This window comes from Hippocampus comes, unplaced genomic scaffold, assembly GCF_001891065.2.
Source record: "Hippocampus comes isolate QL1 unplaced genomic scaffold, H_comes_QL1_v1.1 scaffold85, whole genome shotgun sequence".
NCBI classification, from domain to species: Eukaryota; Metazoa; Chordata; class Actinopteri; order Syngnathiformes; family Syngnathidae; genus Hippocampus; species Hippocampus comes.
Genome location: NW_017805540.1, coordinates 163,294 through 178,910, shown reverse-complemented (window position 1 = coordinate 178,910; position 15,617 = coordinate 163,294). Strand labels below are relative to the sequence as shown.

Sequence of the window (15,617 nt, the reverse complement as noted above, 5' to 3'; positions counted from 1 at the left end):
TAAAAAAAAAAAAAAAAAAAGCTTCCGCTCACTGGACCGCTAATTAGAGAGAAGGCGAGTTCCATCGCGCTAACTATGGGCACCGAGGACTTCGAAACGTCCCGTGGCTGGTTTCAAAAGACATCAGCTGAGCAACGCTGTCTTGTGTGGGGATCGAGGGGAGGTAAAGTTAGAGAAAGTGAGTGAGTGGAAAGAAAAGCTACCAGGTCTGTTACTAGTCTCATTTTGTAGCAAGTAGTCCTAATTTTGTGACACGTCTTGTTATGTTGTATTTTGTTCATATACCTACCCGTACTATATGTATATATATATATTTTTTTTTTAAAACACACACAGACAAGCAGCAAATCCTTCCTTTTGAGTTTTTTTCGAGACGACAGGGCATCGCAGGAGCTAACTCCAGTAGCTAACAGACCCAAGAATACCAGATCCTTCCTGGTTTCGACAAAACCAGTGACCGCCACCTCACTGATTCTACTCCTGCCAGACACGTGCAAAGAAATCAAGGAGGGAAGAACCTCGGGACCGGCCTGCAGAAGACGCTCAACTGAATCTCCGTCACTCCTGTCGCTGAACTCTGCTGTCAAATGGTCATCTGAAAAGTCCAAATGTCTCATAGCGTGAAACTGGCCGAGCACGGACAGCAAACTTGCTGCCGTCATATCCAGCTGCTGAAGGCGATGGGCGACCAAACATCTGAGCGTGTTCTTGCATTGAAGAAGAGCTGAGAGGTTGGACATGGCAATACAGGAGATGTCTAAGGTCTCCAGCTGAGGGAGTGTGCAGACATCTTGTAAGACGACGTCAGTCAGGTCAGTGCTGACGACGCTGAGCGTCCGCAGGGCTTTCAAGGAGCTGACGCCAACGCTGTCTTCTCCCAGCAAGGCCCAGTCCAGACGGAGCCCGTTCACGGACAACTTCTGCAGGCTGGATCTGCACTTCAGGTTGGACGCCAAGCTGGAAATTATTTTAGCGCCGCTGATGTCGCCAGCAGTCAATGATGCATCCAGTTCTTGAAGCCAGTGAGGGCAAATGGCCAGTCGAAATGCCTCTGCAGACACCAGACTGCGTTGCATGCACGCTCGACTCAAATGCAGCTCTTTGTGGTTCCGGAAAATCCCAATGGTTTTGTCGTTCAGTATTCCTAGATAAGCAAAAAGCGTTAGAATGTTTCCAATCTTTTCATAGCTTTGGTGTCAAATTCAGGGCCCGGGGGCTAGATACAGCCCGCCAAATCATTTGATGATTTGGCGGGCTGTATTGTAGTGTAGCCTTGCCTAAAGTAGATGAAGTCTACTTTAGGCAAGGCTAGGCAAGGGAAGGCCCATTTAATATACACAAGACAACTCAATGTGCTTCACACAAACAAAAGCACAACCCCGAAAAACATTTACAAACAGCTGAAGATATTCAAAGGCAAAGCAAAGAGAACAAAAGTGTCTTTCTGGGGAATTATCAAAATAAACTACATTGAACACATTTAAATACATTTACAAACAAAAGATTTAATTGAATTTAAAAGCAAAATAAAGAGCAAAAAAGCACCGTGGCAGTTTACTTCATCTACGCGCAGCATAACATAAAATCCAGATAGATGTGTTCTTTTTATTTTGTCACTTGAACCAGTTTTAGAAGCATTTATTTTCACCATGTCCCCTCTGCACATAAACTGGACATTATTTCATGACAGATTTGCTTGCCACGATTTTCATTGGCTTCTAATATCAAATTCTTATTTTTTGGTGTGAAATACATATATAAACAGCATCTGCAATCAAATGAACAGGCAACTGCGTTTCTGCAATAATATGATGAGGCGTTTAGACATTCAGTAGGTTTTGGCAGTAATAGCCTCCTGAGGGATGATGTGGTCCAAGACAAAAATGTTTCCAACCCCTGATCTATTGTTAGCTGAAAGAGAACGTGGAAAATTTGTCCTCATCAGATTTGTCGTGTTGTATTGTGCGAAAGTGCAAAAGCACCATTAGTGTGTTCAGCTAAGCAACGCCACAAAAAGCTTACATGATACAGATATGGGGGATGACACCGGTCATTGGTCGTCATTGATGGCACCCTGATGTGTCTTATGCTTTACAAATTATATTGAGTGCTGTGAAAAGGGGTCATTATAAATATGAAGTGAGTATAAATGAATGCACAACAAGTGCGGTAGTCATTCATAAACCGCTCCCGACTGACCTTTTGTGGCCATCTTGCGCAGTAGCTGGTCAGCTATCTCCTGAGGGAAGAACGATGCCGAGGCGAGGAGCAGAGAGACATCTGCTCGTTTTGCTGCACAGCTCATCCAGGCTGCAGCACACCTGAGCAATGCACAGCTCAAACAGCGTGTGGGGGACCTCCCAGTACGAAGGCAAATCAGCGACAATCGCAAGTGTCAAACTACATGTGCACAAATACACAGTCACGCTGGTACGCCCGTAACATCTCTTGAGATGTTTAATTGAAGGATCAAATCTTTTACTGCCATGACGTTGCTTGTAGTGTGTAGATCAGTAGGTTTTCCATTGGTGCCTCTGGACCAAATAGTGGGCGACTGAACAATTTTTGGTCGATTGCAGAGAAAATCAAGGCGGGTCGTCCGTCATACGACAATACCAAGACTGCATTTTGAGGTTATCCAAATGGTGCGCAGAAAGGCAACCAAAATAGTTGATACAAGAAGGCATGCTACTGCCGCACTGACTGTGTTTCATTTTATTGATTTATTAATACAAACTAAAGTGTTTTTGTCCCATAAAAATACTGTAATCATGACTTTATTTGCTCTTTGACATTTTAGTGTTTTGTTTTTTTTTGGTCATTTTTGTATTCCGTAGTCATCAGGGAAAATGCCCCTTCAACACATAAGCAAATGTCGTTATGTTTACAAATGTGAAGTTGTTGAATTTAAAGCCTGTAAAAGTGGGTCATGTGGGTCAGGTGACAATGTGGGGTGCCAGGGTGACAACGGTTGAAAACCACAACCGCATTAGATTTGGTATGCTGTGGTAAATTAGGGGATTTCTACGGAAGGGGATTAGGGCCAAAGAAGAAAAAAAAAACAAGGTTGGCAAGATTCTCGCTTTTATCTCAGAATTCAGACTTTATTATACAGGTGCAAAGTGAAAAGTCTGCTGAGTGTCCACCATTTCCCCCAGCACTGTGACACATCATGCTCACACAGACGCTAATATTTCCTCTATGCATATGGTCAGATGTAAACATAAACACACACGCAGACTCACATTTATTTGCTTTTACTTTACATCAACATTTATCCATTCAACATGTGAAGCTCATTCTCAATCACCCTGACACATAAACAAACACATCCCCTTTGTCGGTCATGCACCAGCACCCACACTTCATGCGCTCACACACTACAAAAATAAAAACATCCTGTCGTGAATATCATAAACAAAAGCTATCCTCCCACATGGTTAAGTAGGTCTCCCCATGCAGAGCCGTCCCCATGCATCAAAGCTCGAGCCTCCTTCTCGTTTCAAAACATTAAGCTCAAAGGGGGGGGCGTTCTTCTTGCCTGAATCCTGCCACTCATTGTCCTCATGAGCACATTAACTCAGCTGCCAATTGCATTTTGGGCCGCCACAGGATGCGCACACATGCCACTTATGGCCAGAACAAATCCAAAACAGACCCGTGATGATCATCCTCAAGCTACCGGACTGTTAACGTCCTGCATTCAATTTGGTCAGAATCATACAAAAAGGAAGGAGGAGGAACGTATGATATATAGTGTCATGAATATGCGGTATTGCGTAGTGGCAGAAATCTCGTCATCTCGATTGACTTCAAGTGTGAGTTCTCACCACTCATAGTCTACATAGACAGCCGACTCTGTTCTTTCTTCACCTTTTTCTAATTGTGGGCAAACTTTTTTTTTAAAAAAGGAGGAGTGGCTCCTGCTCTCCAAAACTTGACATGACATCAGTGCAAGAAGGCAGGGCCAAGCCTCCTCTTTCCTGCGACTACTGAGTAAACCAAAGCACCAGCCTCCCTCTTTTTGCGCATGGACCACCCTCTAGTGTTCTCCGACCGGGCCAGGTTGACTGAGCGGCCCTTCATTGTCAATGAGAGCAAAGACTCAAGGAGCGTGAGGAGAGCATGGAGGCTATGACAACTCACCGCGGCTAAGACCCTAAACTGCATCCCTCAACGTGCATCTGCTGGACCGCTGACAACCAAGAGAGGTAAGAGGTCATTCTTAAATGTAGTGTGAAAAGAATAAAAAGAATTCCTATACGCAACATCCTCAGCCGCCGCTATGAACCAAGTCATTCAAAAGTCAGGCGCCTCCGTTGAAAGAACCGTCTTTTTATTTATTTTTCACATTCTTTCTGTCTGTCAGACCTCCTCATCGTGAACAGTATGCACAAAGCTTATATGTCATCTCTCAGGACCCAAATAGACTCTGATTAAACCCGTCTGTTCCAAGAAGGGGGGGGGGGGGGAATGCCGTGGGATAATTGGCACCGTCAATAACCTCGAGGCAGTTTGATGTGAAAAACAGGATTCTCCGGAAAGTAACATTTTGTGCCATATGTTTGCTGGAACTGAACCCAGGTAATCAACATGGGCGCTCAATGGAGTCAGCCAGTGGTCAGAAGCAGCAACCCCTATAAAGTTTGGCATGTTTATTTGCAATAGGTGGATTGATATCGCGCAAAAAGGTCTCGCACCGGGAAAGGAAAGCAGCTGGCTCCTCGAAGGCCTTGCAGGCGTGAATGACAGCGAGGAGGCAGCGTAGGTTAGGGTTGCTGATGAGATCCACAGGCCCGGAGTGAAGAAAACTATATAAACACCGTCGCGCCTGTCAGGCCGCAGCCTCCTTGTGAGATTCATATTCAGAGACGGGCAGACGGGGGAGCGAGTGATGATTTCAGAAAGACGGGAAAAAGTACCCTGTGGGTGAAATCAACTGACTGACAGTGCCAATGCGTTTCTCAGCTCTGACACATGGCCCGTTTTTCCATAAATTGTCTTTTCCTTACCCTCAAATGATGCCCGAGAACAAGCGGATTATTGTTTACCAGAGATGACAGCCGCGGGGAGTTGTTTCAAATGTATATCCGTGCGCAGACACTTTCCCACTGTGGCTAAGTTGTTGAGATTTAAACCACACACAAACACTTGACATAAAGGAAAGCATATATTTCCAGTGACGCTGACAAAGGAGTATTATTCTTCCTTCGGAGCAGTTTGAGCTTCCGTAATGCTTTGGGATCTCTCCCATTAACTGTGGTGCAGACTCATCAGTACGAGCACGCATCAAGAGGTGACCACAGGAATGATCCAACCAAACCTTCTGTCTGCATGTCTTGAGCTCATTTATTTCTCCCTTTTATTTGGCATTTGTTGTAATTCCTTGTTGGACTTGTTTGGAGCTCCACTGAGAAGTCGGTCGTGCAGTATTCTGCATATGCCTTTACGCTCTTGAAAGTCACGTGTTAAAAAGCCAGTGATGCCAGTCACACGATACTCCATATATGCCCATTTTTGAGTCACGACTAATTTAACGCAATCACTTTTCCAGACAAGTATTCAGATGACAGTAATTTTTCGGATATCGGAAATCATTCGTGAGGAGAATATATTGACGTCCACATGCGGGTAACATCAGAATTTTTGAAAGTGGTAACCTTCATCCTCACATGCGAATTGCAGTCAACCACGTGCAAGATGTGGCAGTGAGAAAGAATTGACAAGACGAAAAATAAAGAGCACATATTTCTCGACCGCAGTGCCTCCCTCACACACGTATTGCATTGGAAAAATGAAAAGTTCACGAACAGTAAAATACAGAACACCTCCTAACACGACGGTACTCACTTCCGTCACATCACTAATAACTTTATTCACACACATAAGAAAGGGAAAGTCTGATATTTACAGCTTGAACATTATGCATTGTGGGAGTATTCAAATTTATATTCACGTCTGAGGGAGCGACATCATCGTTTTCAGCGGAGTGTCGATTCAGGTGTCCATAAACACCAGTGGAGGAAAAAGAGCGATTTTCATTTTCAAGGTGAACTATTTTGAGTTTCTTTTAGCCAAAAAAACGATAATATTTAAATTTGCCGCACACTCTGTGCTGTCGACAGAGTGACATGTAGCTTCGATAACCCTGAAAAACAAAACATGGATTGCTTTCATACTTCAGGAGAATGTCACAACAGAGTGTGAGAATGCAGCAGGCCCCCAAATGTAATCATTATATTTGTAAAGAATATATATGATCACTGTTGAGTTTTGCCATTACAACATCAATAGTTAAATCCGTCTAATAAAAAGGCTGTCTTTATTTTAGATTTTGTTTATTCTTTATTCTTAAATGTCACTGTTAAAAATGCACTTTCAATTAAGCGGCTAAACTGGGTCTCATTTTTATGCATAGCTGGGTCGTCGGCATCAGCTGACTGTAAACTAACTTGCGATCTGTTAGTTATTTTCTAACAAGCAAGTAATCTGTAAAGTAACAGCGTTACTTTTTCAAGGTTACTGCGGCCACACCGGTTGAACGTAACCCCAAATTGGGTGAAGTAGCTAGCCCACCGCTGGGTTCAAAAGGGAATGACTCACTGACAGGTTATTTACACCCAGTGCGTTGGCTTGAGAATTTGAGCTGGCAAACGGATCAAGATTTTCATCCAACAAGTGGTAACAGCTCCCCATGCTGTTGCGTTGAATCACTCCAGAAATGGGTTGCCAGGTCATAAGTTTAGCTGTGGTTAACAATAACAATTTTACTCCCAACATTTTCTATGAAGAAGAACCAACTTTCTCCTATCAGCAGTCGCCACAGCAAGTCACTCGCGCGGCGTATTTGGCACACAGGACGCTGTTCCCAACACAACGCACCCCTTTTTATCCTGGCTGGGCTGGTAATCAGGATAACAAAATGGCGACCAGTTTCGGCTCCTCAGACCACCCAAACCTATTAACTGGGTCCAAAAAAATACCCCAACCATGGGAAGAAATGACCCAATGCTCAACATCCACAGCAATCCAGCAAGTGGGTTAGGAAAACAACCTAGCAAATTTTTTTTCTGCGTTTTTTTATTCATATAGACAGCAGACAGCCTTCTTGGATGGAAGCGGACCATTGTGCCAAGATCTACTCAAAGCTGGAGGCCCATTGGCCCTACTTTCGGAGCCAAGCCTGCTTTTATTTGAAGGAGGGAAACATCTTTAACCTTCACATATTTGAACGTCACCCGTTTCTTCTCCATTTGATAGCCCGTCAAAACCAATAAGAACCAAAGAACACACGCAATCCTGCCAAAAGCTGACTCAATCGCGCAGCACTCGTAAATCAGTCATTCCTCCTCCCCCCGTTGCTTCTGAAACCCATCAATTTCCTCTATTTCTCACACAAATTCTTTTTTTTTTTTTTATTAGCGTCAGCCAAGATGGAATAACACACACTGAACAGAGTCCGAGTAGCTCAATAAATGTCTGAGACTGACTTTCATTTTCCATCAGCATGGGAATTCTCATCACAAACCAGCGCAGGTAAGCCGAGGTTCATGGCAAATGGGCCGACGTATTAAAAACAGATCCCAGCACTTTCACATACCCGGACACCTGATACTGATGTGGCGAAGGCTGTAATTAAAGAGAACCCACAAGCGAATGCACCGAAAATATGATTCTTGACAATTTTTGGTGGGTGGGTGGCATGTCTCAAACTCAACCACAAGCGAACCAGAGGGCCTGCGTTTCCAAGACGCTTTTTAATTACACAGACCGAAGTCTCTTACCATATTGAGCTGCAGTTCGACTTTCACATAACTGCCTTTCCAATTATTTTGAGTTCATAAAATGCATTTGCATTCAAGAGCAGCCGTTAGCAATTAACGGGAAGATTTTTGCTCACACAAAAGAAACGTATGATTTTTCGCCTTTCACGCTAACAGTGCGAGTGGAAACCCACTGGTTGCGTCGAGCAAAGTCAGTAATGGGTGCATTGGGAAAGTGCCCGGCTGGTTTAGGAAAATATCAGGCCGTTTATGAAAAGGAATCTGCCTGAATACTTATAAGAACGTTATAAATAGCAGCCAGGGTCCTCGGGGCTCAGTGGCACACACATATTAGAAACATGTGAGCGACAGGATGGAATTTCCCCACAATAAGGTAATAAAACCTTGAAGCAAAATGTTCTTTACTTCTCGATGTCTTCACAGAAACCCTTGTTTATGGTGACACATCAAGAGTGAAAGAATGGGACCTGGAATGTGGAGTTGGTTGACTTTGTTTGGTCTGTCCCTCTGGAGCAACAGTGAAGCCCTCATCAAGAACCCCGTCCTCTCCCGGGCACGGAGAGCTCCAGAGGCCAATGGACAAAACAACAGGTGCTCCTACACCTTCCTGGTTCCCGAGCAGAAGATCACAGGCCCCATCTGCGCAGCCAGAGGTCCTGTCCCCGACAAGGACCGAGTGACTCGTCTTGATGTGGCCGCAGTGCGCGACCTTCTGTCAAAGCAAAGGCGGGAGATGGAGACTCTGAAGCTGGTGGTGGACGTGGACGGAAACCTGGTGAATGAGATGAAGCTGCTGAGGAAAGAAAGCAGGAATATGAATTCCAGGGTGACCCAGCTCTATATGCAGCTGCTGCACGAAATCATAAGAAAGAGGGACAACTCACTGGAGCTGGCTCAATTGGAGACACGCATCCTGAATGCCACCGCTGAGTCACTGCGGCTGTCTTCCCGTTACAAGGAACTGGAGGCCAAATACGCTGCCCTCTCGGCCATGGTGAACAACCAGTCAGTGATGATAGGAGCTCTGGAAGAAAGTTGTATGAAGATGCATGATCGCAAACAAGAGCCGCCGCCTCTTGGGCCGCCGATGGTGCATGTGGTGCCTGAGAACATCCCTGTTAATGTACCGCGTTTCACCAATGAGATCCGGGGGGATAATAGTGGAAGCTTTGCCCGCGAAAGGGGCTCTCGCTCTGGGCCTTCACCAACGGGTGGCAGCATGGAAGTCCAGAAACCTCCTCAGACAAACTTTAGTGCTGAAGGTGAGTCAAGTGTACATACAAAGAAGAATAATGATCATTACGGAGGGGCTGGGGTGAATCTCTCCAATTAAAGTCGATTCGTACGTGTGTGTGTGTGCGTGTGTGTGTACATTTAGAAGTTTAGAAGTTTAACTTACAAGTTTAACTGCATAGCCAGGCGGCCTGGTGGTCCAGTGGTTAGCGCATCGACCTCACAGTGCAGAGGTACCGGGTTCAATTCCAGCTCTGGCCTCCCTGTGTGGAGTTTGCATGTCCCCGGGCCTGTGTGGGTTTTCTCCGGGTACTCCGGTTTCCTCCCACATTCCAAAAACATGCATGGCAGGCTGAGTGAACACTCTAAATTGTCCCTAGGTGTGAGTGTGAGCGTGGATGGTTGTTCGTCTCTGTGTGCCCTGCGATTGGCTGACAACCAGTTCAGGGTGTCCCCCGCCTACTGCCCCAAGACGGCTGGGATGGGTTCCAGCATGCCCTGCGACCCTTGTGAGGATAAATAAATCCAAAGAGAGAGAGAGAGAGAGAGAGAGAGAGAGAGAGAGAGAGAGAAAGAGAGAGAGGAGCTTCAGGTGCAGAAAAATTTTACATGTACTTATTGGACTTAAATAGGCATTTCTATGAATGTATTTGTTCATTTGCAGAGCATTCACTACTTTGCAGGTCAACCATAAGAAAATTAAACACACTCCTGTTTGAGTTTAGGTGGTCCAGTGGCCTCATTTTCAAAGGTTAAAAGATTTGCAAATTCAGCTGCTGTTGGACTCCTTGCTCTACAGAAAGCCTAACTACCCGTATGGAAATACAAATGTTGTCATGTCTGAAGTGAGGCTGGGGACTTAAAGCAAAGCAAAGAAAATCTCACCAGCTCGATTTTGCTCATCAACAGAAATTCCTTGCACATTTAGCTCACCCTCACCCAAGAATAATAAAGTGTGTAAGGTTTCTGCGCAGCTGTATATGGAAATGATCCCATTCGAGACTGTTCCATTGCATCGCAGACATGGACCAAACCCAGACTGCCATGATAGGCTCAAACCACTAAATGCCTCTGGGATACCGAATCCAGTGCTTAATATTTCATAAACTACACCATGAAGACAAATGAAAAGATTCCATGTTCGTTGCATCGGGTTTATTTTCCTGTTGACTGTAACACACGTGACTGTAATTAAAAATCCCGAGCACGAGGAAACACCTTGATGAAAAGCAGACACAATGTATCCAGTAGTTAAGGAAGGAATGAGGGTAAATAATGAACAAAATAACCTAATTAGCCCCTCTTTCCTCTGCTCCTCTCCCACTATTACTCGGTCAGGCTCTGAGAGTCAGTTTGCTCGACCAGATGTCAACAAATTGGCAAGTTTTTTGTTTGAAACGCTCACCCCATCCAGTGTTGCAGCAAAGGATTCGGAATTAGAATTGAAGGGTCTTCTGAATGATCCGATGTAATCTCCAAATGACATATACAATTCAAAGAAAATCCAAAACATAAACTTTGACAGTTTACTGCTGTCATCGCTGCAGGAACTAAACGGATGAACAAATTACACTGCGCCTAATTCACAGAAGCCTCAGCTCGCAGTTAGTGTACACTACAGATTACTATAGATTAGTGTAGTGTTTCAGTTTGTAGTATTTCAGTTTGTTTTACTGCCAGTGAGGGGAAACTGTTATAACTGTTAGAACAAAGATGAATGGTTCTTCTGGAAGCCAACGTTCTATAATGCCCTTAGGATGGCCCATTGTAGAGGACCCCAATTCATTTTCTCTCCCCCACGAGAATCGATTTCACATCTTTTGTGACCCAGTTAACCCGTTCATGGTCACAAATGCTGATTTAAGATTCATTACACCCAAGCCTTAAGACTGGACTGACATTATCAATTGCTGATGTCATGTGTCTGTGTCAGCGTGTCTCTGTTGAATTGTCTCACGCCCCGCCACATTTTTGCCATTCGTTCCATCATTTAAGTCTTTATGTGCAAACTGGATGAACAAGTTGTCATAATACGACTCGTTCTTTTTCCCGAAAGGTCCATTCAGAGACTGTCTGGAGGCTCAAGAGGCCGGCCACGTTATCAGCGGCATGTATCTGATCAAACCTGACGAGGCCGAGAAGTCCCTGCAAGTCTGGTGTGAGCAGGATATGGACAACGGAGGCTGGACTGTGATTCAGAGTCGAAAGGACGGCTCTGTTAACTTCTTCAGAAACTGGGAAAACTACAAGGTGATTACACTGCCACTGTTTGGTGTTTCCTCAACCTCAGACTGCTTCAGCCAGAGATACCGGTGTTGCTTTTATGGGACCTGCAGGAACCTTGTGGGCAGGCAGGGAGGGGGGGGGGGACTCTTTCCTTTCAGTCAGAATCCTTCTGTTTTCATTGTGAAAATATAATGCCGCATCAGCAGTGTTATTCATCCCAGGCTTTTTAGTTGGAGATTTCCATGATGAAACATTAGCTGGCTCGCTGGAAAGGTATGTTCCGCAGCTCAATCTGTAGGGGCTTCTTTCCAAAACCGCTACTACTTTAGTGCCTTCCTGGACGCATGGCTGGTTGGTTAAGTGCATACCACGACATACGGCCCTCTCATCAAAGATCCGTGAAGAATAGGTGGAGTATATCACCGCTGCAAGCCTGGGTTGACCATTCAATGATCCATTCAACATGAGAATGTTTAAGTGGGAGTTAAATTGCCCTCTCTTTGACATTGATTTCCCTTTGTGCTCTCCCACAAAGCCATAACAAGCCTGCACGCATTCACTCGCACACACACACACACACACACACACACACACACACACACACACACAAACAAAGCTCAAGAGGGGAGGAGTCACACTGAAACTCCTCCTCATTCAGCAAATGCACTCATCCACATTTACAAACCTCAACCATGTTTACTGAGTGAAGTGTTATGGAGGCAAATGGCCAGACTTCCAGATTATTCAAGCCAGTTAGTGATTGTGATTGATGAGGTCCATCGTGGTTGACTGGACCAGCATTCAACGGTGGTTAGTTTCCAAAACGAATACTTCACATCTTATGCACGCAAAAACAGAATGGAGCTGACGCTCCAATGTCATAGCCAGAAAACTGTTGCCCACATTGTCCCCATACAGTAATTGATGAGCCTGAGGATATTCTGTGAAGAATAAAATTGAAATTTGAAGAGAGGACTCTCATTCTTTTAGAACAATAATCTCAGAAAGTTCCCAATGGAAAAATATGCATAGGGCAGGATAAGGTATCAAAGCAACAAACATATTTTTTATATTTGTTCCTTATTATCCCCCACTCGTGATTGTGTCTTGGAACAAAAAAAAAAATCTGGTTGTTTTACTAACCCACTCAATGGCTAGCATTGGATTTTAAGCAGATTGGGTTACTTTTACCCGAGGTGACCCTTTGTTGCAGGGGTGTCAAGCTCATTTTTGTCGCGGGCCACATCGTAGTTACGGTTTGACGTGGAGGGCCGTTATGAATTTTGGGAAACCATATAAATGTTTAATCACCTCCACATATTACATACACAGCGCACAACAAATTGATGAATAACTAGTTTCTAAAATCAGAAGTCAAGAATAATGACTGTTATTGTGGATTACATATGAAATTTTGGTTCAGGCTTTAGCAAGCATCATAGAACTTCACATGCTTGATTTGCTTTCGCGGGCCACATAAAATGATGTGGCGGGCCAGATCTGGCCCCCGGGCCTTGACTTTGACACCAGTGCTTTGCTGGATCAAAATCTTGACCCAATGCGCTGGGTCAAATCCTCAACCCAATGCACTAGGTAAATAAAAACCAGTGTCGGCCTGGCCCCTTTTGGACCCAGCGCTGGGTTCGCTGTTTCACCCACTTTGGGTTACTTTTAAACTAGCCTTTGTAAGAGTGCAAGAATAATTTTCGCTAATCTTTTTTAAACCTTAATTTTAATCTTCCTGTCACTCAGAGCGGGTTTGGCAACACAGATGGGGAGTACTGGCTCGGGCTAGAGGGCATTTACAAGCTGGGACGTCAGGCCGACTACAAGCTCCAGGTGGAGCTGGAAGACTGGATGGACAAGAAAGTGTACGCTCAGTACAGCAGCTTCCACCTCGAGCCTGAGAGCGAGGGCTACCGTCTGCGGTTGGGCACTTATCGAGGCAATGCTGGCGATTCCCTCAGCAGCCACAACGGCAAACAGTTCACGACTCTGGATCGAGACAAGGATGCCTTCTCAGGTACCTCTCCTAGCCTTGCCGACATCGCAGTCACACATTCCACAATGCACTGCACTCAATGTCCAGAAAGCCATGTCGACAGGACAGAAAACGTCGCGAGTCTGACATCTGATTATTATAACTCATTGAAGCGGCGGTGCGTCATTTTGTTCGCGAGTTACCGTCTCAGCGGAACCTTTCCTCGTCTGAAGTCAAACGTCACAATTTTTGCAGTTTTCAATACAGCAAACGTTTTCAATCATTCATTGGTTCATATTCAAGAGCGTCAAACAGGCGTTCATCAAGCACTTACTTTAGTTTAGCGTGGTTTCCGACAAAGGCTGATTATAAAGTCGCGTTCGTGTATTTTAGCTGCTATTTTGGTAATCAAACTTTCACCCCAACTTCTCCCGTCGCAGGTAACTGTGCCCATTTCCACAAAGGAGGCTGGTGGTACAACGCTTGCGGCCAAGCCAATCTGAACGGCGTGTGGTACAGCGGAGGCGTCTACAGAAGCAAATTCCAAGACGGAATCTTCTGGGCTGACTACGGCGGCGGCTTCTACTCCATGAAGTCCGTCCGCCTGATGATTCGGCCCATAGATGGATGAAGCGACACTGGACTGTGTTGGTCCACTCACCAAACTTGAAGCTCCTTTTTAAAGTGCGATGTCAAAGGTCATCGTTGACAGGAGGGTTCCACCAGATCAACATCAGTAGTGTATAGCGCTCCCTCCTTTTTCAGGTTGGACTGCTCTGTTTATATGTACATGCATATCGCTAAAGAAACATAAATAGGGACATGGGGGGGTGTATTTATAAGATGTATCGTGACCCTAACCAATAATTTTCTCTAGCTATGAAAGAAAACGAACGACTGCAGGTGCAGTTTAATCAACGTTATGCAACTCGATATTGCAACATATCTAATTCGACCGCCTTTGTTTCCCTGATCCCCTGCTCCATCCAAACAGCAGCTGTAAGGATTAAAACGGTAATGCTGCTCTTCCTACCTCACCGCCAATATAAACATTTGTAGGAAACACACATTTTTGGGATTTAACTTGTGCCGTAGTTCCTAGAAACTGGAAATTATCGCTTTATTTTGACTCACCCCTCCTTGGAACGAGGCTTTTCATTTTCTCTTAACACTTGGTATGACCTTTGTGAGATATGTTTGAGCAGAAACTCTTAATTTATATGTACAATTAACTTAACATAACAATGAAAAGGGCCCGGTGTCCTGAGAGAAAGGATGTGTAGCAGTCGTGTAGTGCGCGTTCTCACAGTATAGCCATGTGTTGCTTGTTTTACTCCATTTGGTTTTGGTGAGTCTCCCGGAGTAGGAGTTGTGAAATGGTGTGTTGTTTTGCAGAGTTTTAAGAGTTATAGGCCCTTAGACAAACGATGAGAAACACATTTCACGAGGCCAGACATGGTGGAGTGAGAAAAAAAAGCAGATTTCCAAGTTGGTCCCGCGTGCCCCCTTTTAAATACAGACATTTACATTCTTTCCACACACACAAAAAAAAAAAAAACTGCTTGAACTGTTTGTTTTCGTCACGGGTCGGCGCGCGCGCGGGAAACACTAATATGAAAGTCAAGTTTGCCTCTTTGTAGAGGAGAGGAGTGGACATACGACACGTGAAAGACAACAAGCCTTTGGTCCCCGAAACTGAAAATGGTCTGCCTTATTGCTCCATGTGGCTGTTTGACCGGATCGGCCTTCCCACTCATCACTTTACAAGGGTTACGGGAAATGAAAAGTTCCTTGCTTGTGATTGTTCACAAATTAGCGGCCCCCTCTCATTTACTGCGGATCAAACGACCTCCCTTGTGAGATTCTGCGCATTTACTAAGACCCGGTTACGACTCATGTGTTTTATTCTTTGTTGAGATGACAACGCGCATTCCGAGTTTATTTTATGGATGTGAATCGTGCAGATAAATGATGGTATTAAATCGAGTGGAAGAAACTGATTTTCTCTCTGAAAAAAAAAAGAAGTTGTCCAAGCGATGTACGGGAACATTCTGTACTTGACTTCATTGAAATGAGGAATTCTGTTTAACACTGATGCTTGTGTGATCCTTGTTGTCGCAGCAACAAGTTGACAGAGGGAAGATATATTTCAGGATGACATTTCATCCAGACGCACATTTTTGTGGATGAGTGGAAAAGAGCAATTCATCAGTTCATGTGTGACTCAGAACCACAATAATTTATGACATTTTATTAGAGTATTCGTCAAACCATTGTTTGTTTGTGTTTTCCAAACACTGAGACTTTTACTCATTTTGTGCATTCTAGTGCAAAATCAAACATAGCCTGTTAGTTTTTTGTTTTTTCATTTGAAAGGGTATGCATCATCTGGC

The 15,617-nt window shown here is 44.6% G+C and overlaps 1 protein-coding gene and 1 pseudogene across 1 annotated transcript; one reads left to right on the top strand and one right to left on the bottom strand.

Moving 5' to 3' along the window:
- Nucleotides 1-2,627, bottom strand: part of LOC109521164 (protein zyg-11 homolog) — a 7,579-nt pseudogene extending 4,952 nt beyond the window's left edge.
- A 1,334-nt stretch (nucleotides 2,628-3,961) lies between these two features.
- On the top strand, nucleotides 3,962-15,319 carry LOC109521359 (angiopoietin-related protein 1-like). The gene is made up of 5 exons (XM_019879192.1): nucleotides 3,962-4,211; nucleotides 8,208-9,046; nucleotides 11,074-11,267; nucleotides 12,996-13,266; nucleotides 13,665-15,319. The coding sequence occupies exons 2-5, from the start codon at nucleotides 8,245-8,247 to the stop codon at nucleotides 13,853-13,855; spliced, it is 1,458 nt and encodes a 485-aa protein (XP_019734751.1). The 5' UTR covers nucleotides 3,962-4,211; nucleotides 8,208-8,244; the 3' UTR covers nucleotides 13,856-15,319.
- Nucleotides 15,320-15,617: the final 298 nt, after the last annotated feature.

What these genes read in the sequence shown, in the direction of transcription:
- LOC109521359 (XM_019879192.1), top strand. Translation starts at nt 8,245, where the DNA reads ATGGGACCTGGAATGTGGAGTTGGTTGACTTTGTTTGGTCTGTCCCTC. An exon ending in GACAAACTTTAGTGCTGAAG is followed by an intron (nt 9,047 to 11,073) that starts GTGAGTCAAGTG and finishes TTTTCCCGAAAG; the next exon opens with GTCCATTCAGAGACTGTCTG. An exon ending in GAAACTGGGAAAACTACAAG is followed by an intron (nt 11,268 to 12,995) that starts GTGATTACACTG and finishes CCTGTCACTCAG; the next exon opens with AGCGGGTTTGGCAACACAGA.